Genomic DNA, 24942 nt, shown 5'->3' with positions numbered 1-24942 from the left:
TATTATGAAATTAGAACCATTTTTATAATTGTCTAGCTATTGTAATATTATGGAGCAGTGTTCTCTACCCTTTATTCTGCTTTCTCTTGGGACTTACCAATGACATATTCTTTGTTTACCTGTTTGCAGATTCATTACATGTAGTCTCCCCTAGAACGCATGACCCACGCAAGCAGGTTTTTTGTGGGTCTGAGTCAGTTTTGTTCCACAGTTTTGTTCTGAGTGTGTATGCCACATATGTATTTTCCATTTTTTTAGTAGCTGCCTTAGAAAAATAAAAAGAAACAGGGGAAATTATTTTATAAACCCAGTATCTCTAAAATATTTCATTTCTCAATATAGAAAGTACTGAGATATTTTACATTTTTTTCATGTTAACTCTTTGAAACCCTGTGCACCTTTTACCCTTCCAGCATATCTCAGTGTGGACTAGCTGCCTAAATAGCCAAAGGTGGTTAGGGGCTACTCTGCTGGACTCCTCAGCTCTGGTCCATTTCCATGCCCAGAATGATACCTAGTACACCTCAGTGCTTTCAGTTAAAGCGCTGTTGAGTTAGCCACTTCTGGTATCTCAGATGTAAAACACCAACAGAAGCACACAAGACCTTTTCTGCAGTTGTTGGGGTGTTGGTAGGGGCACTGGATGCTAGAGGTATTTGGAAAATTTCTTTAAAGCTCCATTTCACTTTGCTTATGTGGACTTTAAATGTTACCAGTGCTTGATAAAGACAGGGTATTTCAGTAGCCCAATTTAAAAGAATCCTTTCATGGTTGATGTATTATAAGAAATAACTAGTAGTTTCTTTAAAAATTTTTCCATGGGATGTTAATTTCAACTCTTAGTTTTAAAAAACCTACTAGTAGCAACCAGCACATCTAGAACAGGAGAGAAAGAAAGGTTTGATGCATAGTATTCAATTCTAAATCCATCCCTTTTAGTGCTAGCTGTGGAACACTGGACAAGTTGTTTAACCTCGCTGAGCTCTAGTCTTCTCTTTTGTAAAAGGAGAATTTCATCCATCACACCCGTCTTCGTAGATTAAATGAGATTGCATATATATATAGTCCAGCACAGTGAGTGGAAAAAAGTAATTGCTTAATAAATGACAGCAATTATCATTATTATGATGTAGTAAAAATTCAACTTAGAAAGAGTAAGACATTTTGATCTTCATTTTAAACATTTTAAGTAGTGCGTTTATGAATTTTAGGTTCTTAATGTACTGGTTAAAAATGCCTTTATAAATCTGGAATTGAATTTTCCTACACAACTTGCTTGCAGATTAATCTTCCTGGTTCTCAGTATTCTCATCTATGGATTGGGAAAAAAATAGTTTCTACCTAAGCATTGTGCCTGGCATTTAATAAACACTTAAAACTTTTAGCTATCATTCATTCATTTATTCCAAAAATTTGGTGTTTTGATATTTTTATGTTGATTACATACTGAATAGTCATTTTGTTAAAATAAACTTGTAATTGTTTTTCATTTTGCTTTGATTTTTCTTGTACTTTTATGACATTAAGTAGGGTAAAAATTCACATTGTGCAGCCTATTAAATGCATTTATTAACGTTATTTGTCTTTCTCCTTTTGGCATATTGTTTGTTCACCTCCTTGTGTGTCTTATGAAAATTAGGCCTTGATTTAAATTATGGGCATGAAATTCTGCCTCACTTCTTTGCCTGCTTGTCTTGACTTTTTTCAAAAATGAATTCAAAACTTAATTGGTGATCTCTGAAAACAGAAGGTTCTATATATTTTGTAAGGATATTCATTCTCCAGTAGCATACATACTCAGCCGCCACCATTCAATGAGGTGTTGCTGATCTCACAGATGGGAGACCGTGTTCAAATTTAGTTAAACTATCCATTTGCCTTCTAGTTCCATGATCAAGACACAATCAACGTATAAGTTTCCTAATGATTCATTTCACTTTTCCCAATCAGTTCAGAAACAAGACAGGGGTCTTTGAAATATTTTAAAGAAGTTATAAGTTAACATCTTTTTTGGTCTTTGGTATTATCAAAATTTCTTTTCAAGAACAGTTAGAAGATCAAGTCATATTCGTCTTGGTACTTTGCTTCAATCAGTAATAATATTCTGTCAGTTGTCTCAGAAATATCTGTCAAAAACATCCTCTCACTTCTGTCCTCATAGCTCTTGTCTTAATTTGGGTTGTCACCATCTCTCACCAATGGCTTGAATGTGTTTCACTTATTAAACTCGTATTTGGGGAGTATCTGAGTCCATTTGAGCTGCCATAACAAAACACCACGGACTGGGGAGCTTATAAACAACAGGAATTTATTTCTGGTGGTTCTGAATGCTGGAAGTCCAAGATCGTGCTACCAACATGGTCCTGTGGTAAGAACTTGCTTTCTGGTTCATAGCTAGTGCCTTCTTGCTGTGTCCTCACGTGGTAGAAAGGGTAGGGAGCCCTGTGGGGTATCTTTCACGAGATCATCAATCTCATTCATAAAGGCTCCACCCTGATGGCCTAAGCACCAACCAGAGGCCCCACTTCATATTCTCCAGGGGTTGGGATTCCAGCATATGCATTCTGGGGGGACACAAACATTCAGACTGTAACAGGGAGCTTCTTCTCAAGGCTGGGGCATAGTAATGGGCAAGATCAATGCCATCTCTGCTCTTGTGGAGCTGAAACTCTCTCTCCTGTTGCATTAGTCTCTACAGCCTTCACTTCACCCCACTTCTACACTATCTTCTACATCATCTCTACCGAGGCTATCTATTAAAACTCGTCAATGGTCTTAAGTGCCCAAAGATTAAATTCTGAATTCTTTGTCATGTGTAAGGTCTTCTTCATAATAGGATTCCTCTGGCAAATCCCATGATATTGAAATAACTTTTCTTAAGACTCAGTCACTTCCTTTGTTGCTATCCCCATCTTCCTTTAACTGGGCTAGATTTTCCTCTAAGCATCCATAACACTATACAGACCTTTCCTATAGCAGTCATGGTATTCTAAATGTTATTCTTCCCTCATTGGACCATGAATAAATGGATGGAACCCTAAAAAAGAATCACTTTGTGGAATTTATAGCTCTAGCAATTTATATGGATAAAGAATATCTGTATCTACTTCAGTCTTTCATCAGAGCTTTAGCTATGAAGCTGAGACTCAGTGGGAATTAGACAGTGAGTAATCGGTAGATGTGTTCTTTGTCATCATAATTATTACTCTGAGGCTAAATTAAAATAATAAGAACTTTCTGGTTAATTATTTAGAGAATGATGCTTTATAAAAGCCATGAGTATTTTTTTTTAAATCCTTTGTTTTTTAAGCCACAGGAAGCTTATCTGGTTCTGACTCTTGCTTTGGAAATATATGTCTAGTTTGCTAGTGTGGTCTGGGGCTTCTTCAGCCAGTCCCAATATCTAGTCATCACAGTCTTGAGGAAAGTAACATTGACTTTGAGGTGATTCTGCTTATTCATTGGACAGTTCATGTAGTTTCTGTTGAGGAATCATACAAAATAACCTGGTGGGAAATAAGGGTTTTGTTCTAGTATCATACCCTTAGAGCTTTTTTTCTTTTTCTTTTTGGACAATTTTTAGTGGGCGTATGATTTTGGGGGGTTTTGTAGGAAATTTTGTTTATATTTTAAGAAAAGTATTCATTTTTTAAACTTTTTTTTTCTTTTAACTAATTCCTCTTGAAGATATTTCTTCATCCTTCCATCTCATGGTGCTGAATTCCATGTTAAGAGCATAGAAGCTGCTCCATGATTAGACAGGGACGATAATCTCTTTGCTCATCAGGTTTATTTTCCTATTGTATAAATGTATACACAGAATACAACAGAGAGTGAGGTAAATCAAGCAAAATAATTGTTTTCCCAGATGATGAAAATGTCTAAGCTTAGAAATGAAAGCCAAAGACATAGATACTTGAAAGCATAGGAGTTTTTGTTTTGTTTTTTTTAAATGTTCTTCTGAGTCAGAGGAGGAGAGAATTACTTTATGGGCTGGAAAGATAATGCTGTATCTTTAAAATTCAAAACTTACCTTTTTTTTAAGATTTTATTTATTTATTAGAAAGGGAAAGAGCATGAGCGGAGGTGGGGTGAGAGGGGAGAGGGAGAGGAACAGACAGATTCTACACTGAACCGGGAGCCTGATGCAGGGCTTGATCCTAGGACCCTGAGATCATGACCTGAGCCAGAGTCAGACACTTAACCAACTGAGCCACCCAAGTGCCCCTCAAAACTTACTCTTAAGAGATGCCTTTTGTAGGGCGCCTGGGTGGCTCAGTGGGTTAAGTTGCTGCCTTTGGCTTGGGTCATGATCTCAGGGTCCTGGGATTGAGTCCCGCATCGGGCTCTCTGCTCAGCAGCGAGCCTGCTTCCTCTCTCTCTGCCTGCCTCTCTGTCTACTTGTGATCTCTCTCTGTCAAATAAATAAATAAATAAAATCTAAAAAAAAAAAAAAAAGGAGATGCCCTTTGTATCACTGTTAACACCCATAGTGTGTGCCCACGGTGTATATCCAGTAGACTTATTTTTCAGCTCTAAGCTTCGCATTAGAATTTAAAATGCCTTGGATTCTGTAGGTTGCATAGATGGACCCTCATGATTTTAACACTGAGAGTGTCTAACAGTGGACTTGTAAATGTGTATTTTTCATGCTCCATATTAACTAAGGAATTTTTTTTTAAAGATTTTATTTATTTGACAGACAGAGATCACAAGTAGGCAGAGAGGCAGGCAGAGAGAGGAGGAAGCAGGTTCTCTGCCGAGCAGAGAGCCCGATGCGGGGCTCGATCTCAGGACTCTGGGATCATGACCTGAGCCGAAGGCAGAGGCTTTAACCCACTGAGCCACCCAGGTGCCCCTAACTAAGGAATTTTTTTAATTGAGTCTACTTTGCATATCATATACCATTAAGCCTATAGTGATCAGATAAAGTTATCTGTGCTTGAAGTTAAATTGCGAAAGACAGTAGATTTGTGCTTTACCTTCTTTCAGAGAATGTATCACACACTGTTGTCCAGAAATGGTTAGTCCTAGAAGTCCTAGAAGCACAAGTTACTTTCATTCCTTACCTTTTGTGGGCCAAAAACCACAAAGTGGAAATACAGTCTGCAAAATATACTGCAAATATATGTGAGAAGTCTGTGAGCCCTGCTGAGACTTAATTGATACGCTGAGAAATATATAAAGCATAAAGCCACCGAATTGAGAAAATGAAAATTAATATGTGAATGTTTTCGCTCACATGATGCTTTGCCCCCAGAACCTGGTGTTTATTATTGTGCACTGTGGTAGGGGACAGAAGCGGTATCAATTGGAAAAAACATTTCTTCGTGAATTGAGAACAGTATGGCTTTCTTGTTCCTAAGTGGGAAACCTGGTTCTTTGGTTTCTTTGTTCCTAGTTAAGCTAGTCCCAAGCCATTTCAGCTGAACATTTTACATACTGATGGCGTCTAGGGAAGTGCCTGTGGCGGTCGATCATGGGATAATGAAATCCGCTGTTAAGCCCCGCATGCTGCCGCTGAGGAGTGTGGGGATTATTTTCTAGAGATCGCGGTGAGCAAAGCTCTATCTGCTTCATCAAGTGTGTGAACCTGAGTGAGGAAGTTGTGTTTTCATATGAGAATAACTAGGCCTCTTTTCTTACAGGTAAAGAAAACGTGCACAGAACCAGACGTTTCAGAAGCTCAGAATTCCAGGTACTGTAAAATGGAGGCCGGGACTCCACTAAGGAAAATGGCAATTGTGGAGAACTAACTAGTAAGATGTCATACTCCAGATACAACCATGATTTGAAACGCTGAGGTTCTTTAAGAACTTTTTCTTCATGAAAACTGCATTTCATGATGGCCACAGGACTTGTTAGCCATAATATGAATAAAGAGGATTCCAACTGAAGTCCGCTTTAAAGAATGATAATAGACATCCTCTAGAAATACTTGAAAGCTTCTTCTCTTTGCATTTACTCTATGAGCTCAGCTACATTTTGCTTTCTAATCTTTTCTTATAATGTATTCACATCTGAAATTGTTCCAGACACTGAATAACTTTCAAATCTGTTTACCATTAAACTATAGTATTTCTATTTTTTTTTTTTTTATAAAACATTGCTAGATTTTGAGAATGCTGTCAAATTAGAAAAATCAAAATTGACTTGACCTTCTCTTTTGGGTTATTTGGAGCAAGTAGAAATGATCCAATAAGGTGGTCGGACCACCACATACAGGAACTTCATGCCATTTCGTTTTTTGTACTTAGACTGGATGCCCAAGAGATATTTTCAGGCCTACAGATTTTCATTTCAAAATCCAGTCTTGAATTTTAAGAAGTATTATAAATACCATTACAATAATAAACATACCTAGGATATGCTATTAATGCTGTAACTTAGCTTACTACAAATTTGTATTTAATGGTGAGATGGCTCTTAGTTTCTTTTGTCCTCCTTGCTCCAGTGTATGATGTAAGAAGTGATTCTCTTGATGTAATACAACAATACACAACATCTAGGGGAAATGTTTATGGCCACCATATGTTTTTTTTTTTTGAGAACAAGTATATATTTTGCGCCAACATTGACAGTTTGAATAACTCTTCCCTCACTTTATGCAGGATGATTTTCCTGTAGTTAATTCTGATACATCTTATATTAAAATGATTGTAAATGGTCTTTCCTTTTGAATCATCAAGAGTATACAAATATGATATAAGACTTTTGACATTTGTTCTTTGACATTTTGATCTTTGTCCTTTATAATTGGATATCAAAATATAAACAAGTAGCTTATCGGAGCATTAGGAAATGGATGAACCATTAAAGGTTTTTCTACAAAGCAGAGTAATTCCAGGATGCATGGAGAGAAAGAAAGGTATAAGCTCTAATCCTTGTGGGCATTTCCTTCCTAATCATTTTGGTGACCTTTCTGAGTGACCTGCCTCTGATTTGTTATTTAAGTAATTAGGTAATTTTTGCAAAACTGATCTTGAGGATTAGTTGTTTTTTTTTTTTTCAAAGAGGCAATATTGTCATCCTTATTGATATTTTATATCAAAAATTTTTCCCTTAAGTCCATTCAGGATTTTTGGACATGGTGTTATGCTTAAATAAATTTTAAACAAGCAGAAAGCCACCAAACTGATTGTGTTCACAATTGATATCAGTAACTTAGAGAAAAAACAGAGAATTTTGAACTCACTGTATTTAAACCAGAATTAGATCATTCTCTTTTATCTAACAAATCCCAGCTTATATGACCTTAAAAATACAATTTTGTTTCTAAGGTAAACTGTGGTTATTTTTAAAAGACTATTTAAAATATATGTTATTTTATAATATAGACTATATTATTATATTAATATATAATGTATAAATATATATTAATTGAAAACTGCCTTTATTTCCTGGAAACCAAGAGATGGTTGGTCTGGTCTTCGCTGGTCTCCTCTCCTAACTTCTGGTGCAAGGGACAGTCTCCACACTCTGAAAGTGTCAGTAACATAAAGGCATGGCTATTCTTGGCTTCTCTGTTTACTCATAGCTATTAGGTATTAGAGTGCTAAAACTCGCACTTAGTTAAAGCAATGATGGAATATCATTTTACACAGATCATTTTGCACAAGAAATTTGCATTGTGCAAAATACAATTTTGCACAAAAATGATACAATAACTTACTGAATAGTCAAAGCATCCAAGAATACCAGAAATAGTATTTATTGTATGCAAATACTGAGGTTCAGTTTTGTCACCTATTAAACACACACACACACACACCCCCCAAAACACCTTTATTATGGACACCAGGCAGCATTGCTTTAGTGATATATGTACATGGGTACATTCTTTGGTGCTCATTGTAACCACAAAACTTCCTGTATTCTCTTTCTCTCCCTCTCCTTCCTTCCCTCCCTCCCTTCTCCTGTGTGTGTGAGGGAGGGAAAGAGAGAGAGCACTGGGATAGAGAAAAAAGGGGAAAGAGATTGATGGATTCACATTGAGATTTAAAGCCTGGGGCTAGATAATTCTATTCTAAACAAATCTAAAGTAAAGCATTGAGCTCCAAATGAAACACTGCATCAGCATAAAATGCATGAAAGCTAGAGACCTATGGCCTTATAAAGTGCTGCCTCACTTGGAACCTAAAGCTAATATAATTCATTTATTTGGCTAGCTTTATAGTGTGTTGGTTTTGGATTTGAAAAGATTAGAATAAATGTAGATGGAAAGTGTTTTTACAGTAGGGAAGTAATTAAATTGGGTGTGGAGACTTGGTAAGGAAAATTCTTAGGGTGACATGTGTATCAGCAAATTCTTTGTCTTGCTTGGCTTTAATTCCTCTTTTGGAAAGAAATGTTTGGGCTGCAGATGTGACTGGTAGATTGGGAAAAGAGACTTTACAAACCTATGTCAGGAAGGTAAAAATGTCTTCTTAGAAATAATATTATATGTATATACTAGAAGTCAGATATTAGGGACTGCATTTTCTCAGACTCCTAAAATTGTATTGAACTTGATGTCAAATGGCAAGGGATATAATGTGCTTCATAGCAAAATTGACTCCTTTTTTTTTTTTTTTTGCTTTCCTCCGTGTTGCTAATCATGTAATAGGATTTTTGGCCTTTGTTCCTGAAACTAATATTGACCATAAAATGGGTAAGAGAGAAAACTAAAATCCGTATTTTTTACATATTTTCTCTTATCCTAAAATTGTATGTTACTAGATAGATGATCCCAAAACATGAACGGAAATATCATTTTATGTTGATTTTTCCCTTGTATTGATGGTGAATTTATTTGTATAGATTTGTGCCTCCTTTGAGTCTTCTCTGAAAATATGTAGATCTTGTTTAACTAAACTGTAATGAATAGATTCTGGACAAGTGAAGCTAATAGAAATTTCTTTAAGTCTCACATATTTTTAACTTTACTACTTCCAGTTCTTTCTGATAAGAGGTGAGGAAATAATTTTTATTTTTTCTGTAATTGCATTCGTCGCAAATATCCTGTATGCAAATATGGCTGTATGTCAAAATAGTCCTCATGATAACCTGAATGATTTCTTTGGTGGGATGGTTTCCCTCCACTTTTTTCCTGTTTGGATCACTAACTCATAAACAGCATTTTCACCAAGAAGAGCTCAAGAACACAGAAAGGAAATAAAACTCAAATCCAGCAATTTTGTTTCCTACTTCTGCTGTTAACTAAAGAGTGACTGGAAATACACATTTTGGTGAAATTGGCTGTATGAAGTGACTTCTGGGGAATAGAACTGTTCTTTTTCTCTCAGCCTAGCCACTGTACCAAGCATCAGCAGGGGAATCTCAGGAAGCGTGTTCAAATATGGGAAGTACTCACGGTACCTATGAGCTAAGATGATGGTTTTTCTATGTGAAGGTAAAACAGAATGATTCAGAGGGTGACAGTGAGGGTGTACTCTTCCCCGCTTCATAGTTTGAGAAATTTGGTTTGCTGAGAAGTGGGGTTTCCTGAAACCAGCAAAGATTTTGTTGTGTGCTGTGACTTGCCCTAGTCTATATTGACTTTATAGTCATCAAGAGAAAGGCAGAATGACTCTCTAGTTTTAAAAGAAGCATCAGAATGAATCTCAGCGTAATATCAATTTCAGTGAGCCTCAGGAATTTGATGTATTCAGTGTCTCCGTATAAAACTTTTGAAAATGCCACTGATTCATATTATGTAAACAATTATGATTTAACAGTGTTAATATTTAAGGCATTAAGCTGTACATATTTATTTGCTAGTAAAATAATTATCGTAGTGCTTCCAGAAGTCTGAAATGTTTGTTGATACAGAATTTCCTATCAAAAATTTAAATGGTGTATTTTTTCATAGCAGTAAAAAGTGAGGGCTTCTTTGTGAAAACACACATTTGTATTTCACTGTGTCAAATCAGAAGCCCATCTGGCCCAATATCCTCTAAAAGCATGAAAATTCATTACTACCAGATTGCATGTTCTTAAACTTGCAAATTTCAGAATGTAGTACCAATAAACAAGTTCTACAGGAACATAGTCTAGCTATCCCAGGCCATGTTTATGTAGTCATTTTCAGACTTAGCTACATACTAGCAAATATTATAGACTATAATATTCTGGACTATGAAACCCAGAAAATTGCTAATTACAATACAAAGTAATTATTCATTCCTTCTAGTTGTTTAAAACTGCCTCTTTCAGCCTGCCCTGAAAACGATACATGATGGATAAATATTCTAAGAGTGTGATTTAATTCTCCTGTTTGGGGATTGGAAGAGAAAGAACTCAATCTGGAAACTCAATCTAGATTATTAAATGGTTTAGTTCACCTGAGTCCTACCATAGCTTCATCTTTTTCTTCCCAGTTGTGCAAACATTTTATCTCATTTTAAAGTCTGGCCTCATGAGGATGCCTCTCTATTCTCTTCATCATTTTGGCTAGCATTTTCCAGAAGTTTCTGAATCCACTTTGCCCTCTCTGATGTGTGTTGACAGATCTACAGGTGTGGAGAGAGCTGGGATTCTGAACAAGAATGAAGAATGTGGTCCGTGTTGCTGTTCATCGTATCCTCAGTATCTAGGATGTCTTGACCCTTTGGGTCATGGTAGCGTATTGAGCTGGTTTCCTCAGATGTTTGTCTGAGGTATCCGCTAATCCCTGATATCAATTAGTGTTACTTGAAGATATAAAGAACGGTCTCAAAACTTAGATTGTTGTTTTCTAAGTGTCTTGTCATACAGGTTTGTGATCAGCCCTTCCCTATAGTTCACTGGGGCTTCCTGGTGACGTATCTTTATTGGCCAACACAGCTCAGTGTTATCTCTATACTTGTCAATTTTGGGGGGTATTTCCTCTCCAAATTTAATTATCTTCCAAGATTAAATGAGTAAATGAGAGTAAAATAATACATGTGACATGCCCTTACACACTGGTCCTCACAGAATAGTTTCTTATTATGTGTTCACAATTGAACAAGACATCTTAAACCCAGTAGTGGAGAAGGATGGGCTGTAGCTAAAGGGAAGAAGGGCCTCATCATTGGTACTTTTTTTTTTTTAAGATTTTATTTATTTATTTGACAGACAAAGTTCACAAGTAGGCAAAGAGGTAGGCAGAGAGAGAGGGAGAAGCAGGCTCCCGCCGGACAGAGAGCCCAATGCAGGGTTCGATCCCAGGACCCTGTGATCATGACCTGAACCGAAGGCAGAGGCTTTAACCCACTGAGCCACCCAGGCGCCCCTCATCATTGATATCTAATTCACATAACACATATGTTATGTGAATTAACAAATAACACATATGTTTTTAGCTTTTGCTTTATGGCTTCAGATCCCTCGGCTTGGCTCTTGATCTTTTTGCTTGCTTCCCACTTCATGTTTTTCACATGTAATTTCAGTTCATAACTCTTTAAAAAAAATTTATTTATTTACTTATTAGAGAGAACATGCTCTCAGGGGGAGAGGGAGAGGAAGAGGGAGACAAACAGCCTCCGTGCTCAGTAGGAGGCCCAATGTGGGGCTTGATCTCAGTACCCTGAGATCATGACCTGCGTCCAAATCAAGAGTGGGACGTTTAAGTGAATGAAGCACCCTGGTGCCCCTCTGTCCACCGGTCTTGCCATGGCCCACAATGCCTAGCATTCTCTGGGCACTGCTCTTCCTCTAGCTTCGGTTTCAGTCAGGCGTCCCCTGGTGAAAGGGTCTGCACTCACAGAGGCCATTCTCCTTCCACAGAGGCTGGACTGCTCCTTCTGCATTTGTGCTGTGTTCCCCCACCCTGCTTTGCCCATCGACTTTGCTCACCAACTTCATTTTGACTCATCCCTCCTAGGATCTCTGCTCTTCCCTGGTGATCCCAGTGGTCCAGACCCACGGTCGTCTGGCTGCCTGGCCCCGCATGCTGCTCCTTCAGAAGCATCTCATTTGCTTCACGTTGGCTTCATTCCCTACACTGTAAGCTCCATGAAGTGAGGGGTGGCATCTGCTTCTTTCTGGTCCCTGTTGTATCATGAGTAGAGAGCACAGTGCTTAGCATGTACCAGGTCCCTCAGTACATACCAATTTAGTGAACGGTAACTTCCAGGTACACAAATCTAGCTTGTAATCTCTCCTGCAACAACTCTTGTAACCACAAATCCCTAATACAATTTTATTAGGGATTTCACCCTGCCATCTCAAACTCCTCTTGTAAAAAAATATGACGACTACACTCCCTCCCCCAGGATCTTTTCTTTCCAGTGATAATTCTCTCAGTTGCGTCCTATGTCAGGACTCCAGAGTAATCTCTGACCTCTTTCTCTCTTTCCTTTCCCAAGTCCTGTTGGTCATCAAGTCGTATTTAATTGTCCTCAGCTACGTTTGGAATCTCTTTATCCTGCCCTTCCCACTGCCACTGTGAAAGTTGAAGCTGTCCTCACCTTACCTCTGAATTAATACAAAGAATTTTCAAGCGGCTCTCTTGGCTCCCTACAGATCTTGCCTTTCTGTTCTGCCAGGCTGTCAGATGAGCCTTTGTTAATGACACTTTCCATATGGGACTGCCCTGTTCATTGATCAGAAAAAGTATCGGGCAGACATTTAGAATATACACTGAAGGGGCACCTGGGTGGCTCAGTGGGTTAAAGCCTCGGCCTTCAGCTCAGGTCATGATCCCAGGGTCCTGGGATCGAGCCCCACATCGGGCTCTCTGCTCAGCAGGGAGTCTGCTCCCTCTTCTCTCTCTGCCTCTCTCTCTGCCTACTTGTGATCTTTGTCTGTCAAATAAATAAATAAATAAATCTTTAAAAAAAAAAGAATATACACAGAAGCATGAATAAATAATCTTAAAAATAGAATTGTGTGCATGAGGTAAAAAATAAGGACACACATGCTTTTACCTACTTGCTGTCTGAAAGAGGCCAGGGACTCTTTGGGCTACGTGTTATCTACTGCCCTATTGCCCTTATGCCAATCTGTTAGCTATCATTTAGTCGTCCGATTTCGGATTCTTCCTCCAGTTGGAAACCAGCGTAAGAATACGTGACTCTACTACGCATCTCAGAAAGTACATTCAAGGTGAAGATATACCAGTGACATATGTACTCTGATTTTCATTTTTTTTCCTTCTGCCCTCATTCCCTATATAGACCATAGAGTCAAATAAGATTTGGGTGTTGTGTGGCTTCCTGAAAGCATCCGTTTTAGGCCAATACTTGCTTGGTAGTTCTACAGAGGAGCTCATTTCACTAGAGAGTTGGAAGACAATCCACGGGAGTGCAGCTTCGACCCTGAGAACTGTGAGGCTGGAGCACTGGGGACGGCTTGCAGGGAACACTTAGGGCTGTGGCTGAACGTCAGAGAATAGATAAGATTTGAAGAAATGGGGAAAAGAGAACCCCAGTGGGTGCAAGAAAGGACTAGAAACTGAAACTGATGGGGACCTTTTTTTTTAAAGATTTTATTTATTTATTTTACAGAGAGAGGTAGCACTAGGCAGAGGAAGAGGGAGAAGCAGGCTCCCCGCGGATGACGGGCTCAGATCCCAGATCTCTGGGATCATGACCTGAGCCCAAGGCAGACACTTAACCACCTGAGCACCCAGGTGCCCCTGATGGGGATTTTTTTTATAGTCGCCCCACATGGTTCTACTTGATTCATGTGGGAAAATGGTCAGTGAGATTGGAAAATAGGTAAATTAACTCAGAATGTTGCTGGCTTGGATTTCTAATGTTTTGTTTTTGTTTTTTGTTGTTTGTTTTTGTTAGCACTCATTGGTTGTAGCTACCACTATGAGGCAGTTTAGGCAGAAAAGAGGAGTTTTGCTTGTTTATTTGTCACTTTATTATTTCAGTATTAAACTAGAATGTGGTGTCTTAGGGAACCTGAGAAGAGAGGATTTGAAAGATTTTATAAGATGTGCGAGCAGGGCTCACCTTCCCGGTCATTTCTTGTTCACTCATTTCTTGTTCACACAGGTTCTGGCTGCTTGGCCACTTTCATGTCTTCACCTCCTGCTGAAGACCAGCTGATTGAGCTTATATTCTCTCAAGGTCTCACAGTAGGAGGAAAATGCCCACGTGTTACTGCCTGTGATTTTATAATTTATACTTCTATAGGTAAAACCTCTAGCCTAGAATCTCTCTCTTTTTCCTTATCTCAGCTCCAAATTTCCAGGGCAGGTAATGGCATCAGTGGGACAGGTTCACAAAACAGAAACTTGGCTTTCATGAGCCACCCCCGGGAGCACAGGAGGCAGGGGTGAGAAGAACTTCCAAGAAAAGACTGCTGAGCAGATAACCCAACAAGTACCCTCTACTTTCTACCTTTGTCCAAGACTGTTTTCTCCATCGACCCTTCCCCAAGTCCTTCATTTTACATAATCCAGCTTTTATTGCTCTCCAGCCTTCCCTCATCACATATAACTCAGTGGTTATCACTTTTGCTTGTACAGAGACTTGGAGCTTGATTTCATAGGTCTGACATCTACAAGCTGCGGTCAACAAAGGAGAGATCCTGTGAGAGAGCTTTACGCCAAATGGCGGCCATACTTCAAAGAAAGAGGCACTCCACTTATCCCTTGTTGAAAACCCTTCTTGCAGTTTTTCCTGCTTTCCCAGTCCCCAAGATGACCAGCTGCTCTTCAGTGGGCCTAGTCCTTCTCCTCTGCTGTCAAATGCCATGGCAAATGTAAATTACTTTCTCTACTTCCTCCAGTTGTTACGTGACTGTCTGATGAATGCACTTCATGTAGCGGTTGAAATTACTTATCTTTCTGAAGATAATCTTGTCAAAATGAATATATAGGTTTGGACTTAGGTAAACCAAACAAAACAAAAACTGTCAAATGCATTCGAAGAAATAAAACCAGTGACCAGTAACCTAGAATCCCAATTTGAAGTTTTGGCAACCCACCTTTCTAGGTATTGGGAGGTTACCGGTGGATTGCTGAGAAGGTGATAACATGATTAAACTGTACTCCTGATGATGAAGCAACTTGACCTAGGGGCCTGGAGGCAGGGAAGCTAGCTCTGAGACTTACTTAAAAGGCCTGAGAGACAGTGAGCAAACTGGGGTTATTTTGAGGTGACATTTGATGCTATTTTTTTTTTTCATAGTTCAAACATGTTTTCTAAATTTTCTACATCGTGTATTATTTATTTGTCTTAAAAACCAATAAACATATTATAAAGCATGAAATAATAAATTCAGCTTGAAATAGGATGGTGGCAGTGGGAGGGATCTGGCTGCTTCTTCCTGACCGCCTGCATTATTCTCTAAAGATGAGAAAACATTTGATTTCCCCACATGTTATTAGTGATGAGTTCCAGAGAATGGCTGTGGTTCTGGTTCAGCCTCTCTTGTAGTAAACTGAGTTCTTCTGAAATCTTTATGGTTCATAATACGAAACAGTCTTCCTGGAGACTGTTAGCTGCTTTGAATTAATTTGGTCAGAGTCAACACATCACATAAAGTCATCTTTGTTTAGTGACTTTTATCCAGAGGACCCAAGATGCTGAGAGGAGATTCTACTTTGCATCAGAATGATAATCTAAATTACTACGGTTGGGGGTAGTGAGGGTCTCTGAGTGTTTAGCACGGTGGCCAAGGTTCTGCTTAGGAGTTACTGGGCTACGTAAATCCGTGTGGTTATTCTGGACTTGGGGTATCTTTAGCACAAAGTTCTAGACTTGACTGAGTAGAAAACAGAAACTTTGGAGGGCCGTCTGCGTGTTGGGCCAACCTAAGGTGGGAAGAAACAAGATCTTACAGTTTTCTTCTCAGTAGTTCATTTAGAGGAACACTAATTCTTGCCCTTAGAGTGACTGTTTATGAGCATCTTCCATGTGTCGGGCACTGAAATGGGTGCTTGGGATATTTCAGTGAATGAAACAGGAGCGTGTGTGATGATGGCTTATTTCAGAAGATGATCAATGCCCGGGAGCAAAGCGGAGTACGTGGAGTATTGGGAAGGAGTGGGTTCTGGTTTTAAATTGGGCGATAATTAAGCAGAGACTGGAAGGAGCTGGTAGTACAGCCAGAGTAGGGCTGGGAGAAGTTCATTCCCTTTGGCTTGAGCCACTGCACAGCCCTTCAGTGGGAGCCCAGCCCACCTGGCATGTGGCAGCACCAGTGAGGAGGGCCTGGTGGCTCAGAGGGAGTGAGCCCAGAGTTTCAAATTTGAAGTAGTAACATTCTATAAAAAGCTGCTGGTTCTGTTAATCACTGTATTTTGAAAACATTTATTTACAGTTTTGATAAATCCATTGCAAATAACTTTTCCCTGACCTATGGGTAATAATCTCTGACAGGCATCCATCACTGCCCGCAGCCCCCAGACTGACTTGATTCCCTGCCAGGAACACCTCTTTCTGCCACAGGGCGCACGTACTGGGCTCTGGCAGACAAGGGCTCTGGCTGATCAGAAGGCTGTAAGCTTCTTCACCAGCAGACCTCAAAATCCTGAAGACATTTTTTTTTTTTAAGTAATACTCTTAAAATTTTAGTTATATGTACAGAGGAGGCATTAGATTCCAGAATTTTGATTCATAAAGACACAAAGATTCTGCTCATTATCTTACAGTTAATCATCACATCTCTGTTGTCTTAGCAACGCTTACAGTGTTCTCATTCGCTTTTCAATATGCCAATAGTTGAATGGGCTCTTTGTTCATTTGTTTTCTAAATTTCTATCACCTGATACTCAATGTCTTTCTGGCCTGTTACTCTGTCAAAGAAATGCCTTTTTATTTAAATTCATGTAACTAAAATTAAACTTTACTTTTTCTAAAAATCTAAATTTCTCATGAGAAAATATCCAACCTGAGAGTAATTGGACAAAATATATATGAGATTATATTGTAAAAATGTTTTCATTTTAATTGTAATTAATTTCCAAAGCTCAGTGAACTTGGCAAACTGACTTATGTGACAGACTTCACTTACACAGGCATATTTGTGAATTACGGAGCAAGAAAAATGCCTTACAACAAATCTAGGTGTCATAGATCTGATTTCCCCAAACTCACAGGCTTGAGTTTCTCAGATGCATATTTTCTCTTACAATAGTCTAAAGTTTCCAAGTTCATGGCTTATTAAGGTAGACGTGGCATTGCTTACACGGCAGGGTAGGCAAATGTGGTGGATTGCCTGCGTTGGAATCCCAGGTGTCTGAGCTCAAGCAAACTGCTTCACTTCTCTGTGTCTGAGTTTACCATCTGTAAAGTGGAGATAATGTCATATTGTCCTACTAGCTACATTATCACTATCATCCTGACAAGTGACAGTTAACTATCAGAAGGAGACAAAAATAATGAAATAAAAATACAAGAATGTAAAATGCTGAGTCATGTGGGCTGTTTTGCTATTAATGCTAGAAGCCCTACATTCTTTAGCAATTCCTGAGGGGATTTGCATGTCTTAATACTGTATAATCATTCTCATCAAGTCTGATCACCTTGACTATCTAAGGAAAAGTTATGTTTAGTGTCCTAACACATTGGGGAATTATTTCTATACAGAAGTTTCCATATTGAACGTGCCATTGCTTAAAATTATGCATATAGCCGCCACCCAAATGATTTGACTAAATGCTAATGACCATTTCTCGAAGGTCCTAGATAGCTGAGGCTTTGTAGAAATATTTCTTTTTCACATTAATAGGAGCAACTCAATGTCTGGATCATTTAGGAATTTTTTTTTTTTTTTCAAACCACTTGATTCCTAGCATATTATACCTGGCACATAGTAAGAAAGCAGCAAATATTTGTTATATACATGAATGAATGAATAAGCAGCTAAGTTATTACATTTTCTTATGTGAAAGATTCTTTATGTCTGGACCTGAGTTATTCTCATTACCATATGTGACATGATAACTAATATGACTCAAATATCATTTGTAAACATAAGGTAAAAACTCAGAGAGACCTCTTAGGTTTCTGTAGCAAGTAGGGGGATTCTCCATCCTAAGTTGGCCCAAGTATGGTCCCACTTTACATCACTGTTCCAGTGTCCCCTCTGGAGCTGGTTAGAGATACTCTACTTTTAAGAAAATCCTAGTTTGCATGGTAAGTTTTACAGTCACTCTAACTAAATGTTCATGCTCTTATCCGACTTTCTAAGGTAGAAATGTAACAATCCCTCTCTCTCTTCCCACCCTTTCTTCCTTCTTTGCATTCCCTTTCTTTCTATCTTCCTCTCTTTCCTTCCTTAGGAAAGTTTTTATTAGGGACACTGCACTTTTGTTTCTAAAGCAACACCATATGTAAAGATGCTTCTGGAAACAAAAGGTCACTGGGAAATAATTATTCTGTTTTTATAAGCTTGACTTAAAAAGCGAGCTCCTCTGTTGCATTCTGTCATGGGATAAGTTGGTAGAAAGGCCATGCCTCTCCAAAGTAATACTAACTTTTCAAGAATGTACACAGCCTTATTACATGAAGTGATGAGACCCTTATTTATTTATCTCCCCTATGTGGCCTCTTGTCTCGTTTTGTATTATTCTTCTGATGGGAGATCCAGAGTCCCAGCTAATGGGGACGGTAGAGGTCATGAGAGTGCCTCGGAAAGAGATGATGAGTGTGGTTTGTCTGCGCTGCCCTCCAGGAGCAGCTGTCATCCTGAAGGCTGCTGGTGGTGGAAGGGAGCATAGTGTCTGACACAGCAGGAGTCTAAACAGGCCACTGTAGCTCACACAACACTAACTTGACATATTCTTAAACATAATGTTCCATATGTGCTCTTGGGGTATAACTATACTAGGTTTCCTTGTCAAGAGACGCACTGATGGAGTTGCCTGGGTGTCTCAGTGGGTTAAGCCTCTGCCTTCAGCTCAGGTCATGATCTCAGGGTCCTGGAATGGAGCCCCGTATGGGGCTCTCTGCTCAGCCGGGGGCCTGCTTCCCCTTTCTCTCTCTGCCTGCCTCTCTGCCTACTTGTGATCTCAAGTAAATAATCAAGTCAAGTAAATAAATAAAATCTTAGAGAGAGAGAGAGAGACGCACTGATGGTAACCATGGTGGGGAGGAAGCATGAAGTTTACTGGTACCACATGACTGGAAGTGTGGGGGACCAACCAGCATTTCTCCAAGGGGGATTTGGAAGAGACAATTCTTCATTATGCAGGATTGCCTCCCGCCCCGCACTGCACGACTGTCCTAACCTGGCTTCTTCCACATCTAAGTAGTAGCCCCAGTTGAAGTGAGAACCCCAACACTTCCTGGCATGGTTTCAGACATTCCCCAGGTACCCTGTGGATGCCTGATTATGGTCACAGAAGGCTACGGTGTAACCTAAAGGTCATATGTCTGGTGGACTAAGAGAAGTTTCAAGAAATACAAGGCTTAGAAATTGGTGCCAGTGAAGCTGCTTTCCCAGGGCCCAGAATGAGTCACTCAACTTTGCTGGAAAAAGAGCCCTCATCTATAGCTTCTGACATTTAACCCCAGCATGGCTCTCACAGACACTTGACATTGGGACAAGAACATCCATGTGAGAGTATAGACAGCAAAGAACAACCTGTCAATACCTTAGAAAAACAACTCAAGGTCAGTATCCCAATAACATCATTTGAGTTGTTGATGCTGCTTAGACAGAGTCAATAATCCCTACAGCCAGATTTCAAGGAACATTCCTGACAATAGAGCATGAGCGGCGTGAGTTTTCAGAATTATTTCCAAAATTCTTAGATGTTCAGTGCCTTTTTACTCTTTCCATTCCATTTCCAGTCTACCCATTGCATTCCATTGACCAAATTCTTGATATTAGAGCATATGAATTTTTATGAAATTGAATTTTCCCTCATGGAAAAGTTTTTTTTTTCCTTCATGCAATGGAAATTAGTGATAATTGAGGAATCTTAGAAGCAGTTGGCTTTAAAATATTGATAGCCTCTTCTTAATTTATCATTGACCATTACTTTATACAGAAGTTGGAAAGCCTTTAGAATTGATTTATTTTGGTGATGTAGATGGCGCGCTCCCAAATCTGTCATCCTGCATACTTTCGTGTGTCCTTTCCCCTATGGTCATGCATTGAGGTCCATTTAATTAAAGTGACTAGGTGGCTGATAAATAAAATAAGAAAAAAAGAGAGTCCAGTGTAAAATGTAGGCCTTGTCTTCAGGTTAAGAATCAGAAGAATTGCAAAGGAATGCCTGTTTCCCATCTCTGTAATGCCAGGAGTGACCAAACTGGTTTTACAAAGCATGTGAATTGATTCTTGTGTATGGTAAGTGTGAGGAGGTTACTGAGACTAGTTTATTTGGGATATTTTGAATGGTTTTGTTTGTTTGTTTGTTTTTACTCTCTAAATAGTCTTATTCCTTTTCTTAAGGAAACAGAAATTTTATACAGTAGACCTTCATTAAATGCAATTTTCATATCCACATTGAAGCTGGATCCGTTGTTTGAACTCTCTCTGAGCAACTATTAGGACACATTTCCATTTCTTCTTATTTCGGGAGTCTGATTTATTCAGCTGCTACTTTTTTTCTTCATGTTACTTTTACCCAGTTGGCCTTTCTTTTGATATTGTCAATAGTAAGAGTTAGAACTTCTCCGTCTGACATGTGTTTCTTCCTTCAAAGTTCTGTCTTAATATTGCTCCTTTTCCATGTACGCTGTAGAAGGTTTGTTCAGGAACTTTGGGAAGATTCTAAATCAGTGAAGTCCAGAATTTCAGTGTAAGTGAGGACTTTTTGGGGGGGGGGTAGGTAAATTTTCCACACTGTAGAATGAGAAAAGTCCATTTCCTGAAGAAAGTTCTGATATGGCTTCTTAGAGAGAGAAGGGAAAAAAAAAACAGTTTGCAGTTTAAAAACAGATTTTGTAAAATCTTGTCCCCTATGGCAACTGGTGAATTGCAGGCAAAGACAAGAAGCCTGCACGGGGTTATTTTAGCAGATGAGACTGGTATATGATGAAGCAGCATTGGATTTGTTTAAAGATGAATCACAAAGCACATGGGTGATAGTTAATTAAGTAAGTATAAGGTATAACACAGCTAACTACATGGTTATTTATCTTTTGACCAAATGTGTGCCTTCCAAGGTCTATAGTTATTTGCTGTTCTGTTTAGAGAGTGGCAGATCTGGGAAGCTCATGCCTACACCGGGTTGTGCTAAATCCAGGTCAGTGTCCCAGGGAATCTGTTTGCTTTGCTAGTGGATTTTCTGGGCATAATTTATACATGCTCAATTCTTTACAGTGTCAGACCAAGTATATTTATGTCATAATTTATTCTTTATGATTATAATTTGGAACACATATAAATTATCTCTAACAAAGCAGGGGGGGCAGAAGGAAATTATTTGTTCAGCTAGTACTTTAGTATGTTTTTCTACCTCTTTCAAGTAGATGATATCTACGAGAAACTGATACTCAATATTATTCATTATCTGGTTAGTTCACCAGATCAAGATGTTGATGTGTGGTGTGGAAAGGTGAAGAAAGTTAGGGAGTTAAAAACAGTTGATAGAAGCTGTAGAGAAAAAAAAAAAAGTCAAATGAGGCCACTTATGTTTTAAATCAAGAATATGTTTTCAGTGAAAGTATTTTCTAATGATTCACAGAAGAATATTGTCAACTTTTACTACATCTGCTGAAAATCAAAATATAAGTAGTTATATAGCCTAGAATTCTGGCAGAAGTCTATGTATGCTATGACATGTAACAAAGTTCTCATTAAATGACAATACTTTTGTATTTTTCTGGCTTTAAAAGTAGTTTCCTGACTTTAAAAAATGTTCACGGTGTTTTTGCTCCTTCACATTGCATGGATCGATTGGCAACCTGCCTGTGTGATTTCCAGAGTAGGTTTCTTAAAATAATTTTGATGGGAAGATAATTGTTTAACATCAGTATATAAAGTTCTGCTGTAGTTTGAACAAATTATGTCAGAGAAAATAAAAAGAGGAGGCATTTGTATGATTACTGGGAAACATGGAAGGAATAATTAGGCAATTGGATCTAAAAAAAAATAGGGACTAGTATTTCCAAATTTCATCATATTCATCAGGATTCCTTACCTCATTCTCTGACATTATTTGATTTTTATGTTAACGAGTTTATTATCAAATAGCAACATATTTACCCTACTTATTTCTAAGTTTTCTTGTGCTTGTATATTCTCTATTTACAAGTTTCTTATAACAATGAAACATGTCTAATCCATGTTATGTATAAAACATCATTACTGAAATATAAACCAATCCAGACACTGGTTGGACACCTGCACACAAGCCCTCTTGCATAAATGGTCTTTGCTAATATAAGGATTTGTATTTAGCAAAATCCCTGAAAATAGTTTGTGACCCGGACGTCATGTTGAAAGCTGGATCATGGTTGAGTCACGGATAGTAGTACAGTGCACAAAGTACTGTTTGTTGCCTTACCTTTCAATAGTGTTATTTTAAAAATGCTTTGGAGATGTTTTAAATTGTGATTTGGGTTCAAACCCACTTCTGTTTGCCTCTGCCCCTTTTATGTTAAATTGTAGCCTTTTTCTTATTTAGCAGGCGTACATTCTAATCCCTTCTAATCTTGTGTAAGAACCAAGATAAAAAACTGGCCGTGGTTCACGTGGTCAGTTTTGGTTTTGGAATTCAACTGAGGGATATGGTACAAGTTCTCCTACTTTGTTCTAATTCTAACACTCTCTTCTTGGGCAATAATATCAAATAGTCAACAGACTGTAGACACAAAAAGACCTGAGTTCAAATATCATTCCCTTACTTTATCAACCTCTAGGTTTCATATCCTCTCTTACCCTAGAGAATTGGTGCCTTCCTCTTGTGTTGTCATGAAGACTAAATTAGATGATATTATGTTCAGTGTTTGACACCATAGTAAACATTCCGTGGAAGGTGGCTATTATCTTCCCAGTGTCCACAGCTAACCCTGGGGACTTACGACCTGACCAGATTGAAATGTGGCAGAATCCAGGGCTCAGTCTTCCTAGGAATAAGCAGCTTGGTTGGAGAGTCTTTTCCAGCATGTCTCTCTCTCATAAAAGAAACCTGATATTTTAGCAGACACGGAAATGACGACAGACAGCCGCAGTGCCACGGTGTGTGTGTGGGGTGGGAACTGCAAGGACTGTACTGCTCTTGCTGACCTTTGAGGAGTAATCACGGGCAGTAAGGGAAGCAGAGGGAAGATGCAGAACTCTCTGGCTGTCACATTGTCATGAGCCATCTCCACTGGCTGTGAGAAGATATTCATTTATACTTTTTTGCAAAATTTTAGCCGAAAATGTATTTTTTTCAAAATTATTCATATTTTTGGGAGGGGGAGTATATTCTCGGGAGAGGGGATTTGCATATGGGCATGTGCACGCTCACACACAGATCTTGTTCACACTATTGTACATCTGCAGACCCAACATGCACAGCTTCCTCAGACTGCATAAGGACACAGCAGGATATCCAATGACAGTTCTTAATACTTCTCCAGAATACCTTATTAGGCAAAAGTACTTTGGTGCATCTGTTAAACTGTTGATTGGCAAGCTCTTCTTAGGTTGTCTTATCATTATTAAATTAATTACTTATTAGTTAGTAATTAGCTCTCTGAATAGAACACTTGCCCTTTTTATTCCCTGCAGATTTCTAAAAAGGTAGCATTCATGATATAACACAGTCTTATAAAAACAGTCCAAAGTGAGAATCTACTTAAGTATCTGGATGCCTAAATTCAAACTATTACTTACCAGCACAAATGTCGAAATGTGTACTGAAATGGTCTAGTCCATTTTTTCCCTTTGCAAATTCATTTTGATGAAGCGCTATGGGAATATTTAGCCATAATTAGGAATCAGATGCTTGCCTCTTTGCTGCCGTGATTCAGGGAGCAGCGCAATATAAAGATGTCATCATCAAGGTGTGCCTAGTGGGAGATGTTGTACCATCGTAATTCCTTATATAAAAATTATGAGCCATCACTAAGTACAGTCTTTATATACTAGTTCAGTCAATAATAAATAGGATTATGTTCAAATTCAAAGCAAGGATAATAGAATAAGTCCATTTGAAAATATAATAAAATGTCATGTTTATAAAGAAATAAGAGGAAAGGTAGCAAGTGACAGGGTCAATAGAATTAGGGAGGAGTCTATGGCCATACCACCCTGAATACGCCTGATCTTGTCTGATCTCAGAAGCTAAGCAGGGTCGGGCCTGGTTAGTACTTAGATGGGAGAATTAGGGAGGAGATGGGGTTGTAAAACTGTTAATTATTTGATACTACTATTCATTGTGAAAAGACTATTACATATAAATACCTTTGACTGGGTGCTTAAGAACTGGCATTGTGCTGTGGGGAAGCACCTGGGCTCTGGAGACAGACAAAGACCGTGGCCTTTGCTCCACAGCCTGGGCCCTTCTCTTAACTTTCTGGTGTCTCTGTTTCGGCACTTCTGTCCTGGATATACTGACTGTGTCTGCTGTCCTGAGTTGTTGCAGGGCTTACATTTGTGGAACGAAAGCACTTAGAATGGCACTACGTGCTATTTTTAAAATTTCTCTTGCTATTATTTACTATTTACTATTTATTATTTCTGTGCTTATGTGTCTGTATAGTAGGAAGCATTAATATTATATAGGCCAAGCAGCGAAAATGAGTCAAAATGTGTTAGGCTAAATAAGAATTGTTGTGGTTATAGTGCACCTGAAAATAAACAGGATTCTGGGATTCTCAAAACAGAAAAGGACCAAAAAAAGGTCCTTTCTAACCCTCTTCCTTTGTTTTTACAGAAAGACAGAAATTGACCTAAGAGAGAATGAAAACTATGTTGTAGCTGCCTTACTTTAGTGATAACTTTCCACAAGCTTTGTTTAACTCTGAAAAGACCTGCCCAAGTATTGGAGTCTTAGAGGACAAAGTCCTATAAAATAAGTCCTAGTTCACTTTCCCTCCAAATGCCTTCTTTAGCTGAAAGGGGGAAAAAAAAATAAGACTCCGTTCAGGAATTTTT

At 38.6% G+C, this 24942-nt stretch overlaps 1 protein-coding gene across 1 annotated transcript in view; it reads left to right on the top strand.

Annotated features, from left to right (window-relative positions):
* The window catches only part of EYA4 (EYA transcriptional coactivator and phosphatase 4), a 275490-nt gene that overhangs the window by 136299 nt on the left and 114249 nt on the right, over positions 1–24942 (top strand). Inside the window, exon 3 of the mRNA XM_046006790.1 lies at positions 5649–5698. Within this exon, the coding sequence (XP_045862746.1) occupies positions 5649–5698 (50 nt within the window). The remainder of the gene's footprint in view (positions 1–5648; positions 5699–24942) is intronic.

The sequence above is a fragment of the Meles meles genome, chromosome 5 (assembly GCF_922984935.1).
Source record: "Meles meles chromosome 5, mMelMel3.1 paternal haplotype, whole genome shotgun sequence".
Taxonomy (NCBI): domain Eukaryota; kingdom Metazoa; phylum Chordata; class Mammalia; order Carnivora; family Mustelidae; genus Meles; species Meles meles.
This window is presented reverse-complemented; position numbering and strand designations above follow the sequence as displayed.